Below are 14,097 nucleotides of genomic sequence, written 5' to 3'. Positions count from 1 at the left end.
AATGTAAAAGTAGAAAAACAGGCTATTTCTTCTTTCTGCTTTGCCACATCCCTCTCTGGAGAGATGAACACAGAGCCCATTAGCTCTTTATCAGGTGGGAGATGGGAGGAGGGAACTATCAGGAGAAATAATTTACCACACTTTCTGTTAATAATTCTTCTGAGTCTGTACTTTAACAGTTTTTTCAGTCTGTTACTGAGCTTCGCAAGATTTACAAACAGTCCATTGCATGTACTTTTTAACCTGCTTCTTGCTAAAATAAGACTGGTGGATAATTTTGTGTAGTCAGGAAATTTGACAATTCGTAAGTCATCTGCTAGTGTTCTCAACTCTTCCTATATTCTTGAGGCATGGAACACACTCTGAGAAACCTGTTTTAAAGATGCAGTTTAAAAATGAGTCCACAAAGATTCTGATACGACCTCCCTGCTGCTCCTCTGTCCAAAAAGGACTACCTGACTGAATTTTTTTTTTTTTTTTACAAGTTTACTTAGTTCTATTTTGAATAGGTAGAATAGTCATATGGGTCAAAATTCAAAAAGTGTAAAAGAGTATAGACTGAAAAGGCTTACTCTTTTCTCCCAACCACTCTTTCCTCCCTCCTCAGAGAACCAATGTTAAATTCTTACATCCTTCCAGAAATATTTTAAAATATCTCAGTACAATATACATTTCTTCATATATACAACATATGCACATACGTATGTGTATAATACATATTTTCCCCTTATTTATACAAATGCCTAGAGCTGTTCTGAACTTTGTTTTTCAGCTCACCAGTATATTTTCAGGATCTTTCCATATCAGTACCTAAAGAGCTTTGTCATTCATTTTTATAGCTGCATAGTATTCTATTGTCTGGATGTACTTAATTAACCAATCCTTTACCTTCATTACTGATTATTTAGGTTGTTTCTAATCTATGTTATTACAAACAAAGCTACAGAGAACAATCTCATATATACATCATTTTATACAGGTTTGTATAATATACAAAGGTATATATATATATAATTGTATATTATAATATACAGAGATATATTGTCCTAAAGACATGTAAAATTACTGGAGTAAAGAACATATACGTGCATCGTTTTAACAGATACTGTCAAACTGCTCTCCATAGAAACTATAACAATTTACTCTCCAAAACAGCCATGCATGAAGAGTTTCTGTTTATTCACAGCCTCAGCATCAGAGAATGTTATCCAACTTTTTGATTTTTGTCAGTTGATGAAAAAATGATACCTAATTTCTCTGATGATTAATGGTATTGAATTGAGCATCTGTTCATGTTTTAACATTTAGAGTTTTTATTCTGCGATTGCATTTAACTTTATATTTGGGTTTTGGATTGCTGGTCTTTTTTTTAATTGGCTTCTAGGAATTATCTGTATTAACAGGAAATTTTCCCTTATGCTGTAAGTTGCAAAGATATATTTTATTTAAAAATTTTTTGTCATTCAATTTGACATTTTATTTTGCTATGCATATATAGTAGTATGTGTGTTTACCTATATACAGTTGTCCCTCAGTATCCATGAGGAATTGGTTCCAGGACCCCCTGTGGATACCAAAATCTGGATCCTCAAGTCCTTTATATGAAATTGGATAGTATTTGTATATGACCTATGCACATCCTCCCATTTACTCTCCGTAATACCTAATATAATGTGAATGTTATGTAAATAGTTGTTATACTGTATTGGTTTTGATTGGCATTATTTTTATTGTTGTATTGTTACTTTTATTTTTTTCCAAATATTTTTCATCCAAGGTTGGTTGAATTCCAGATAATGAAACTTGTGGATAGGAAGGGTTGACTGTATATAATTGAAATTCTGTGTCTTATATGAGTCTTGAATTTTTGTATTGTGGTTAGAAAGGGCTTTATTTCTCCAAGGCTATAAATGACTTTTCCAGTGATTCCTTCCACAACTTTATATTTAGATTATTTGGTACATTTTAGAATTTAGTCTGGTATAGGGTATCTAGTATGGATCTAGCTTCTTTTCCTTTTTGTAAGTGGTCACCCCATTGAATTAGTAACATTTTTTATTAATCTATTTGGGCCTTCTTCCACCTTCTTCCAAATCTTGTATTCTGCTTCGTTCTGTTGTTTGTTTGTTTTTGAGAAAGAGTCTCACTCTGTCGCCCAGGCTGGAGTGCAGTGGTGCTATCTCGGCTCACTGTAACCTCTGCCTCTGGGTTCAAGTGATTCTCCTGCCTCAGTCTCCCAGGTAGCTGGGATTACAGTCATGCACCACCATGCCCAGCTAATTTTTGTATTTTTAGTAGAGGTGGTTTCACCATGTTGGCCAGATTGGTCTCAAACTCTTGGCCTCAAGTAATCCTCTTGCTTCAGCCTCCCAAAGCGCTGGAATTACAGGCATGAGCCACCACGCCCGGCCCTGTCGTCTATTTGTGTATCAGTACACACTGTTGTAGGTATTCAGTTCCTATAATATTTCAATATTTGGTTGGACTGGTCTCTATTTTTGCTTATTATTTCATGTGAATTTTAGAATTAACTATTATTCTTCCAAGAAAAATATGCTCACATTTTCAATCTGAATTCTGATGTTACCTCCTTAAAGTGGTAACGTCTTATTTATTCAAAATAGTTATCACAATGTATAGTTATCTCGTTAATTTATTTACATGTTTTATTATCTTTCTATCCCACTAGAATTACTTCATGAAGACAGCAATCTTTTTTATTTTGCTCACCCCTGTATCCCCATTACCTAGCACAATAATCAACACATAGTAGCCCCTCAATATAGATTGAGTGGGTGAATAAGTGAGTTAATCTATAAAATTTTTGAAAACTTGACATCAAAATAAAGTTGTACTTCTTACTAAAGGGAGTTGGCCACTTAAATATCAGTATTTCCTGTCTTCTTATAACTACAAGAACAAGTCATTATCCTTTTATTATTCTTAATGGGTTATGAATAGTATCTAAAAACCTTTAAATTAACTTACTCCTTTCTTTTCCCTTTATGCCTCCTATTCTTCTTCTCAACCGTTTTTCCTTAAGTCCATTATAATATTGTTCTTTTGACTTGACTTCTGTGAGAAAATACAGTTCCACGGTGCGAATAAAATCTAGGGTCCCACACATTTGTAAATCAGGAGTCAACTTTTGTTCATATACTGAGCAAGGTTAAAGAATCAAAATAGGTTTATAATGTTCATAAGAAAACTGTAAAGAGGAGATACCCCCAAATTGAGGCATGTTTCAAAAGTGCGTGGTGTGGAATGAAAGGAACCACTTAGTACTAAATAGTGAAGATAGCAAGGTATGATTTATGAAATTAAATGAAAAATCTGATGACCTTTTTTTCTTTTTCGAAGCAGGGTTTCACTCTGTCTCCCGGGCTGGAGTGCAGTGGTGCAGTCGAGGCACACTGCAACCTCAAACTCCTGGCCCCAAACCATCCTCCCACCTCAGTCTCCCAAAACATTGTGATTGCAGGCATGAGCCACCTTGTCTGGCCTCAAGACATCTTAAGAGTCTTGTGAAATGTTTTGACCACGTTTTCTGTAGTTGAATTTTATAAAACTGAAGATGTTATGTTCTTGTTGAATTTACCCTTTTTTCCCATGTATTATCATTTAATTAAAATATTCAATGTTACGACTTCTAGTTGTGCTTTAGTAATATACACTTATTTCTACATAAGTTAGCTTGCAATAAGTTCAAATCTCTTAAAATATCAGGTCCATCTAATTTAGAAGATGAGAAATATACATGATCTGAACATGAGAATATTGGTTTAATTTAAATTGTTTTGGTGTTAGTAATTTACTTTTTCCCCTCTCTTTTTCTGTTAAGGATTCTGGACTCTACTTATAATATCCCTAACTGCTGGATTCTCCTGTTGCAGCTTTTCTTGGACAGTGACTTACTTTGATTCTTTTGAACCGGGAATGTTTCCTCCTACTCCTCTTTCACCTGCCAGGTTCAAGTAAGTATTCCTGTTTCCTGTTTTTTTTTTAAATGCATTTCAACTCTTGAAAATACTAAAATACACAGAAGCAAGAGGCTGATTGTGAGATATGTTAAGGCTCCAGTCTTTATAAAGCACTAATAACATAGGACTTTTCAGCTTGTAGGCTCAGCCTTTAGATACATGAGAATAATATTTAAAATTCTATATCTAGATAATGCTTTGTTTTCTAAAAACTGAAATTCAGGGGCTTATCTCAGAGCTAAGAACCTTTGATGGCTATTTGTCCTTTTGGAATAGAATTTGATTTAGAACAGTTTATAAAGGCAAAATTAATGCCAACAATTTGAAAGTTTTACTAGGTTCACACATGGTCAGACTTACAAAACCATAATAATTGGATTGGACTTTTCCTTAGGATTTTAACTTTGTGTAATAATTAGCAAACGTTTATGGTACCCAATTTATATGTCTAGACCAGATTGGATGCTTTTCATAGTGGAACAGTATTAAATTTCTTTGGTCTATATTTTCCATGTTTCAGAGAATTTTAGAAAATTCAGTAGTGTTCTAATCTAGTTTATTCATGCCAGGAAAGTTCCGATTTTAAATATAAATTCCGAAATAAGAACATCTAAGATCTTTAGTTTATTCTGGAAATTTGGGGAGGACATGAGGACAAGAAACTAAATTATATTAAATTTATGTATGTTATTCTAATACTTACTATTGTTACTACCAGCTCTAGCCTACCTCATGGACAAGTTGTAGAGATAAAAACATTTACTTGAGAGACTTTATAAAAGCAAAGTTATACTAGTATAGTTATTAATAATCATTGGTACTACTGGCCTTCATTATTAGTAAACTCCCAATTTTTTTTGTCTCATAAATATATCTTTTAAAATTTTGGCTTGACTTCAAATGAAATGTGAATTTATATATATGTGTATTATGTATATCTATATATTTTTAATGTTTTAATCCCTATGTGTATATGAAATATAAGTCATATGCTTTCCAATAAATTTTAGTTCTGTGTTTTTGAGGTGGATAAATAATAATCCAAATTGACTAAGAGTTAAGCCTAACATTACAATACCATCCCGTAGTTTACATGGGTACCACTCAATTAGAAGTTTACTTTAATAATGGGTATAAGTCTAAGGTAATGAGACTCATTTCAAAAATCACCAAAAAAGTAATTATATTTTTTCCTTTTATTTATATGTCACTTCCCTGAATTCTAGCCACATGTTTCTCGCTGTTTAATAGACCTTGCTACCTGGATTTCAGAAAGTGTTTTGCACTTAGAGTGATTAAAACTCTTGTCTTTGCTTTGAAGCCATCAATATCCACCCATTTCACTCACCAGAGCTTGAAATTCTTATTCATTGTATTTGTCCATTCACCAAATCCAGTCCTTCCTGACTTTTTAAATGTCATTAGAATGCTTCCTGTTTGCATTTTCGCTGTTTTTGTACTATTTAAGGCTAGTGTATTTGACTTCTTGGCCTTCTGTCCTCTAAGTTCTCACTCTTCTAATTCACCCTATATACAGTCAGCCCTCTGTATCCATGGGCTCCACATCCTTGAATTCAACCAACCATGGATAAAAAATATTTGGGAAAAAAAATTACAATACAACAATAAAAAGTAATACAAATAAAAAACAGTATAACAACTATTTACACAGCATTTACTTTATATCAGGCATTATAAGTAATCTAGAGATGATTTAAAGTATAGGGGAGGATGTGCATACGTTATAGGCAAATACCATGCCATTTTATATAAGGGACTTGAACATTCATGGATTTTGGTGTTTGTGGGAATCCTGGAACCAATCTCCCAGTGGATACCAAGGTACAACTGAACTGCTGTCTTTCCATTAACAGAAAGAGATCTAGTCACAGCCCTCTATTGGTTAAAAGCCTTCGGTAGCTTTATTATTGCCTTCAGAATAAAGTCCAACTCTTAAGTATAGCAGAACAGTCCTTCCCCAAATGACCCTACCCTACTTTTCCAACCTCAGCTATTTCCCTACTACACCCTATATTGTAGTCACATACCAGATTAGCTTGACATCCCCCTCATAAACTATGCAATTTTGAGATGTCATGATTTTACTCTTGCTGTTCTCTCTTCCTGGAGTATCATTTTCCCTTTCACGTTGTCTTTTACCACTGTCACGATTCATTAACCTTATAAGTGTAAGAAGCCTTTGCGGTTAGAGAAGGTTTTAGTATTCTGTTAAAGATCTGCTGTTCTGAGGGCATTTAACTAATTTTTAAAAAAATTATCTTTGCATTTTATATTAAATTAGAATCAATTTAATAAAGAGCCTCAATTGTCAATGTATTTATTAATGTATTAGTCTGTTCTCATGCTGTCTAATAAAGACATACCCAAGACTGGGTAATTTATAAAGGAAAGAGTTTTAATTGACTCACAGTTCCACATGGCTGGGGAGGCCTCACAATTATGGTAGAAGGCCAAGGAGGAACAAAGGCACATCTTATATGATGGCAGGCAAGAGACCGTGTGCAGGGGAACTGCTCTTTATAAAACTGTCAGATCTTGTGAAACTCACTCACTATTATGAGAACAGCAGCATGGGGGTAACCACCCCCATAATTTAATTACCTCCTACACGGTTCCTCCCACAACACTTGGGAATTATGGGAACTGCAATTCAAGATGAGATTTGGGTGGGGTACAGCCAAACCATGTCATTCTGCCCCTGACCCCTCCCAAATCTCATGTCCTCACCTTTCAAAACCAAGCATGCCTTCCCAACAGTCCCCCAAATTTCAGCATTAACTCATAAGTCCACAGTCCAAAGTCTCATCTGAGACAGGGAAAGTCTCTTCTGCCTATGAGCCTGTAAAATTAAAAGCTGGTTAATTACTTCCAAGATAACAATGGCGGTACAAGCATTGTAAATACACCCATTCCAAATGGGAGAAATTGGCCAAAACAAAGGGGCTACAGGCCCATGCCAGTCCGAAATTCAGTAGGGCAGTCAAATCATAAAGCTCCAAAATGATCTCCTTTGACTCCATATCTCACATCCAGGTTGCACTGATGAAAGAGGTGGGTTTCCATGATGTTGGGCAGCTCAGCCCCTGTGGCTTTGCAGGGTACAGCCTCCCTCCCTCCTGGCTGCTTTCACAGGCTGGCATTGAGAGTCTGCAGCTTTTCCAGGCACATAGTGCAAGCTGTCAGTGGATCTACCATTCTGGTGGCCCTCTTCTCACAGCTCCACTAGGTAGTGCCCTAGTGGGGACTTTGTGTGGGGGCTCCCACCCCACATTTCCCTTCTGCACTGCCCTAGCAGAGAGGTTCTCCATGAGGGCTCCACCCCTGTAGCACACCTCTACCTGAACATCTAGGCATTTCATCCCTATAGTACCATCTCTTGCCTGGGGACCACCAAGCGGGTTACCCCTGGAAAGTTCTGCCTGGCAGGAACTGGTGGCAAAGCAGCAAGGCCCATGAAACCATTTTTTTCTCCTAGGCCTCCCAGCTTGTGATGGGAGAGGCTGCTATGAAGATCTCTGACATGCCCTGGAGACATTTTCCCCATTTTCTTGGCAATTAACATTTGGCTCCTCATTATTTCTGCAAATTGCTACAGCTGGCTTGAATTTCGCCTCAGAAAATTGTTTTTTCTGTCACATTGTCAGGGTACAAATTTTCTGAGCTTTTATGCTTTTCTTCCCCTTTAAACATAAGTTCCAATTCCAAACCATGTGTTTGTGAATGAATAAAACTGAATGCTTTTTTTTTTTTTTGGAGATGGAATCTTGCTCTGTCACCCAGGCTGGAGTACAGTGGCGCGATATTGGCTCACTGCAAGCTCTGCCTCCTGGGTTCATGCCATTCTCCTGCTTCAGCCTCCTGAGTAGCTGGGACTGCAGGCACCCACCACCACGCCCAGCTAATTTTTTTTTTTGTATTTTTAGTAGAGACGGGGTTTCACCGTGTTAGCCAGGATGGTCTCGATCTCCCGACCTCATGATCCGCCCACCTTGGCCTCCCAAAATACTGGGATTACGGGCATGAGCCACCACACCCAGCTGAAACTGAATGCTTTTAAGAGCACCCAAGTCAACCCTTGAGTGCTTTGCTGCTTAGAAATTTCTTCCACCAGATACCCTAAAACATCTCTCTGAAGTTCAAAGTTCCACAGATCTGTAGGGCAGGGGCAGAATGCTCCCAGTCTCTTTGCTAAAGCATAGCAAAAATCACCTTTGCTGCTCCAGTTCCCAATAAGTTCCTCATCTCTGTTGGAGACCACCTCAACCTAGACTTCATTGTCCATATCAATATCGGCATTTTGGTCAAAGCCATTCAACAAGTCTCTAGGAAGTTGCAAACTTTCCCACATTTTCTTGTCTTCTTCTGCACCCTCCAAACTATGTCAACCTCTCCCTGTTACCTAGTTCCAAAGTCGCTTCCACATTTTCAGGTATGTTTACAGCAGCACCCCGCTCTGCCGGTACCAATTTACTGTATTAATCTGTTCTCACACTGCTAATAAAGATATACCTGAGACTGGGTAATTTATAAAGGAAAGAGGTTTAATTGACTCACAGTTCCACATGGCAGGGGAGGCCTAACAATCATGGCAAAAGGTGAAGGAGGAGCAAAGGCACATCTTACATGGCAGCAGGCAAGAGAGCATGTGCAGAGGAACTGCCCTTTATAAAACCATCAGGTCTCAAGAGACTCACACACTATTAGCGAAACAGCCACATGGGGGTAACCACCCCCATGATTCAATTACCTCCCACCAGGTCCCTCGCATGACGTGGGGATTATGAGAACTGCAATTCAGGATGAGATTTAGGTGGGGACACAGCCAAACCATATCAATTAGTAATTAGCATTTTTTGTTTTTGGGCTTTTTTGAGACAAGGTGTGGTCTGGTTCTGTTATCCAGGCTGGAGTGCAGTGGCGCGATCTCAGCTCAATGCAACCTCCATCTCCCAGGCTCAAGTGACCCTCCTGCCTCCACCCCCTAATGAGCTGGGACTGTAGGCGTGTCACCATGCCAAATAATTTTTGTATTTTTTGTAGAGACAGGATTTTGCCATGTGCCCAGGCTGGTCCCAAAACCCTGAATTCAAGCAGCCTGCCCACCTTGGCCTCTCAAAGTGCTGGGATTACAGGCATGAGCTACTGCACCCAGCCTAGTGATCCAGTTTTAATATGATATGGTGTCATATTAGAGTCTTAGATTATGTACTTATTAATAAATCTCTAAAGATGGTTTTGAAATGTATACAAAATATATGCTGTATATGCACAAATGAATACAAAATATAAATAAGATAAAATATACATTCATTTCTATAAATACAAAATATAAAAGACGTGTATATATATTTGTGTTTGTGTATGTGTATATATTTGTATATAAATAGAATATATATACACATTATAAATGTGTATAAATACAAAATAATGCATATATATATTATGTAGTCCTAGCTACTGGGAGGCTGAGGCAAAAGGATTGCTTGAGCCCAGGAGTTTATTATACAAAATAATGTGTATATACATTTTGTATTTGTACAAAATAATGTACATATGTGTACAAATATAAATGATATATATACCCAATATAAGTGAAATATTTACACACACACACAAATACAAATGAAGTTGTTTTATAGTCAAAACCCTGCCCTCTAGTGTTTATGGAAAATATGCCGTTATTTCAGAAATGTCAGATTAAGTATATTCTCTATGTCACCAGTAGAGTGAGTCCTTGTACAGGGAAACAACTTCTCCACATTTTGAGAAAGTTGAAATCTTCAGACTTTATTTTCTTCAAAATGAAATTGATATATTTTATCAATATGCAACATCACACTTTTATAAAAATATCTTTGTGACAGGTTATGTATTTTATCACCTAAAATAAGCAATAATATTAATGGAAGCATTTTTCCTAATTATATAAAAGTAATTCAGATTCTTTGTTGAAAATTCCAAAAAAAAGAAAAAGAAAAATGGAAATAATCAAGGAAAATTACTGCTGACATTTTGACGTATATTTTTCCATTCTTTATGCATGTTTTACAAATCGAAATTGGGATCACAATGTATATACTTTTTTGTAAGAGAGTAAAATAAATCATATATAACTGGTTTGTTAAAATAGTAGTCTTTTGCTATCTCGGCAGACTTAAGTACCTGGGTTTTGTTTTGTTTTTTTTTTAACAGAATAGTTGAAGTGGGAAAACCATTTGAGAAGACCATATTTACTGTGACAATCAATTGTGTTTCCCTAGAAACAAACCCCTCAGAGGAAGAAAAAAAGTAACATTTATTACTGTTTAGTAAATATTAGGTGACATATTTAATGAAATCATCAGTTTGGATCAATAATTCATAAGAAGAGGTTGGGATTATAAATAAAAGCATTTTATATTAAAATGTTTTATGTTTACTGTTATATATTAGATAAATCTTAGCAATTTTCACTTTTACATAAGCACAAGATGTTTAGGAAATACAAGATAGAGAACTTTGCAAGATATATTTCAAGATAGGTACTTAATGGACTTCAACAGGCATATTTTTTGGAAAGATGCTTCCATGTATTTGTGAACTTCGCTAAGTTAAAAAGTATAGTGCAATATCACATATATAAACTTGTCAATTAGTAAGCTATCCTTTTCTTTGTGTATTTAATCCAGTAGACTGGATGGAAAGTCTTGTTTTGGTTGTTATTAAAGGTTTGTTAACAGTGTTAAAGAACAAGAGGCAGAGGCAGTAAGTTTAGATTTTTTGGAATATCTAAATAGGCATTCCCATGTTTCACTATGTTATAATTCATTATCCTGCTTCATCTACACTACCTACTCAATATCTCCAGTGCATTTCTCATCACTTTTCCCTTTTCATTGTCTGGATTTTGTGAGTGATTTCCAAGAGACAAATATAACTGTATATATAGTCAGTATTTAACATTTTGGTTATCAGCTTTAATTATAGTTTTCAGGAGTTAATGCATCTAACTGTGTTACCTACCCATGGAAAAATACTGCATACAAAGAAAAGCTAGAACTTTAAAGAATCATGGGCTGGGCATGGTGGCTTATGCCTGTAATCCCAGCACTTTGGGAGGCCGAGGTGGGAGGATGACTTGAGCCTAGAAGTTTGAGACCATCCTGGTCAACATAGTGAGACGCTGCCTCTACAAAAAATTTTAAAAATCATCCAGGTGTGGTGAAATGAGCCTGTATTCCTAGCCACTGGGAGGCTGAGGCAGAAGGATTGTTTGATCCCAGGAGTTCAAGGCTACAGTGAGCTATGATCGTGCCTCTGCATTCCAGCCTCAGCGACAGAGCAAGATACGCTCTTAAAAAGAAAAAAAAATAAAAGAACTTTGGGGTTCATTCTAGGCTTGGCCATTGGCAGCAGAACTTTTAAGTCCTCTTGATTGGGAAAATGTTAGTTGTGGATACCAGCTGTGCCTTACAGTGAATTTTTCTGAACAAGTCTACCTTTTAAGCTAATATTCTAGGATTTCTAGGGATGTCTTAAGAGAGTCCTGTTAAACATTATGGGGGAACTAATGCCCTTCTAAGCCACCCATCTCATAGGTGTTACTATTAGTCTGGTGTTTCCATTTTTTAATAGATGAAGAAACCAAGTCTCAGAAGTTTAAGCCACTTGCACAAAGTCAACTAATTTGCAAGTAACATAGTTTGCAACTGTGTGTTATTTATTCATCATACTAGCTAACTTACCTCCTCTGCATGATGAAATTAATCATCAATGGGAGAAATTTCACTCATTGAAACAGCATCATTTTATTGACAATTAACAGGCACTCTGAGCTTTTGCTATGTGGCAGTTTTGCCCCCACAATATTGCTAAATCAAAATCTGTTCTTAACATCAGACTTTCTCTGTCTTCTCCATTGTTTTCTCCTAGTACCTTTATTCCACTTTAAGACTGCACTCCACAGTTCACATCACCTATGCTCAAGCTTCCTATAGTGGTGAAAGTATGTAGCTGCAGGTTAATAGTTATTCAGTGTGCTAGAAATAAAAACCACTCTGATAATAAATGTCACATCTAGGATAGAAATGTTACTCTATAGTAATAAGCTTAGTGGAAAAATGATAACATGAGTGATGGGTCGTATTGCTGACATGAAAGAATGTTCACTATTTAGATCAAACGTCAAATTTAACAGCATATACTCAAATAACCTTCACAGTAGGACATTAACATTGTAGGAATGTAAAACAACCTGGGAATTCCAAAATAAGTCATTCTTGGCAAGTAAAGTTGGTTTATTAATTTTAAATCTAGTTAATTTGTATAACCTAAGCATACAGAGTACAGTGGCAAGCGCCCCTAGCATGTAATGATTTCCGTAGCTGAAATCATTGTGAAGGGAGTTACTATGCCAAGGAAGCTCCTTAATAGGACTATTATTTTATGTTAAAGATATCCACAGATATTTATTTCCAAGGAGGAAAAAAAATGAGTGCTTGTATTTAAAGTTATGAGGATAGGCCAACTATATAAATGGAAATAAAGTACTGCTGGAAATTTCAAATTGCAAGCTTATGCTGATCAAAGGTATATAAAAGTAAGATTTCTGGTGAATTGGATATCTGAATCCAAAGCCTGGATTGTTGAATCATCCAGTGAGAAACTGATTTGAAATAATTTTCTCTCTGTTTTGAGAAATGCAATAGAAATAGCATGTCTTGCAGTCACAGCATTGTAGCTTTTGGAGCATGTCTCAGTTTTTAAATCTTCAATTGACTTCTATGCTAAGAGATTTCTTATCCTGAATCTTACAACTGAACATGAGTCTTTTTGAGGCATAGATTGAATTGTTTTGAAAAGAAATCTCCACCTTGAGTACAACTCTTTGTTCAGTTAAATGACCTCAAACATCTATGTTGATGCTAAAAATATTTTTTAAAGGCATCATTTAAAATTTTCCTAGATAGCTTTTAAAAGAGACCAAAACCTTCAAAGTCATCTCACAGACAGTCATTTTGAATTATCAGAAGTCAAGCAAAATTATTATATTTTTATCATAACTAGACTCAGTTTTAAGTTACAGTATTCTTCAGGTGTCCTTTGAATTATTACATTTGTGCATTTCCTAGGCAGATTGGAAGACACATTTGAATGTCTATTTTATAGAAGTCAGCATAAACTTACTCTTACATTTTTAGAGAAGTTTGAAGTTTGGTATCTCCTCTTTAGATGTATTATTATTGGTTGTATTTATGGCTTATTTGATATAGGGTTCATGGTCAAAGTGCAGGGAAACTTCACAGTTATTAGTGTTACATCATGATTTCTAGGCATATGCCAAGGTAAAGAGTGGTGTCTTTTTTTCACAAATGCCTGCTAAAATATAATCTATGAGATTAGATTGGCAATTTGCATTATTTCACAGTTAATATACAAATCAAAGGGTATCTGCTACCTTCCTCATGCTATCAATCTTTATTATCTGATCACTATGAATTATCCATCTTTCCATTTCTTCTTCCAACCACAAATAACATTTGATAAATATCCAGACACTCAATTTTAGAAAACGTGCTTTTAATTTTTATTTAATGTAACATAATTTATATGCATCCTTGTTTAAAAAAATTGTATTGCCTTACAATGCAATCTAGAATCTGCAAAATAAATTATAAGTGAGAAAGAAAAGGGAACAAGTTAATTTTAGTTTGAATTAATTTTTGGTAAATTGTTTTTAGTAACTATTTTAGAAAGTAACATGATCTATTACTCTTTTACATGTGTTACTTCCTATGTAAAGCGTTCTGTATGTAATTAGATGCTAACATTTGTGTGTGAGAGCATGTTGTTAACTGTAGCAGGGAGCAGCAGATAGTAAAATACTTTGACATGCGAATTTCCTGGAACATTCAGGATTCAGGATTGGCATCCTGTATTATAATGTTACTTTTCTATTCAACATTAGTTTGGGTCTTTAAAATATTGTTATTAGGGTTTTCTCTGACTTCTTCACATTGAGGGTTAGGCAGATAGAGAACAAATAAAACAGTTAAATCATAATATGCAATTCAAGAAAAGGGAACAAGTTGATTTTTGTTTGAATTGCTTGAAATTT

At 35.6% G+C, this 14,097-nt stretch overlaps 1 protein-coding gene across 1 annotated transcript in view; it reads left to right on the top strand.

Moving 5' to 3' along the window:
* The window catches only part of ARL6IP6 (ADP ribosylation factor like GTPase 6 interacting protein 6), a 39,015-nt gene that overhangs the window by 8,960 nt on the left and 15,958 nt on the right, over window positions 1-14,097 (top strand). The window contains exon 3 of the mRNA XM_003274967.4: window positions 3,842-3,974. Coding sequence (XP_003275015.1) covers window positions 3,842-3,974 — 133 coding nt within the window. The remainder of the gene's footprint in view (window positions 1-3,841; window positions 3,975-14,097) is intronic.

The sequence above is a fragment of the Nomascus leucogenys genome, chromosome 17 (genome assembly GCF_006542625.1).
Source record: "Nomascus leucogenys isolate Asia chromosome 17, Asia_NLE_v1, whole genome shotgun sequence".
Lineage (NCBI taxonomy): Eukaryota > Metazoa > Chordata > Mammalia > Primates > Hylobatidae > Nomascus > Nomascus leucogenys.
The sequence above is the reverse complement of the archived record's forward strand: the minus strand, read 5'-3'. Positions and strand labels throughout refer to the sequence as shown.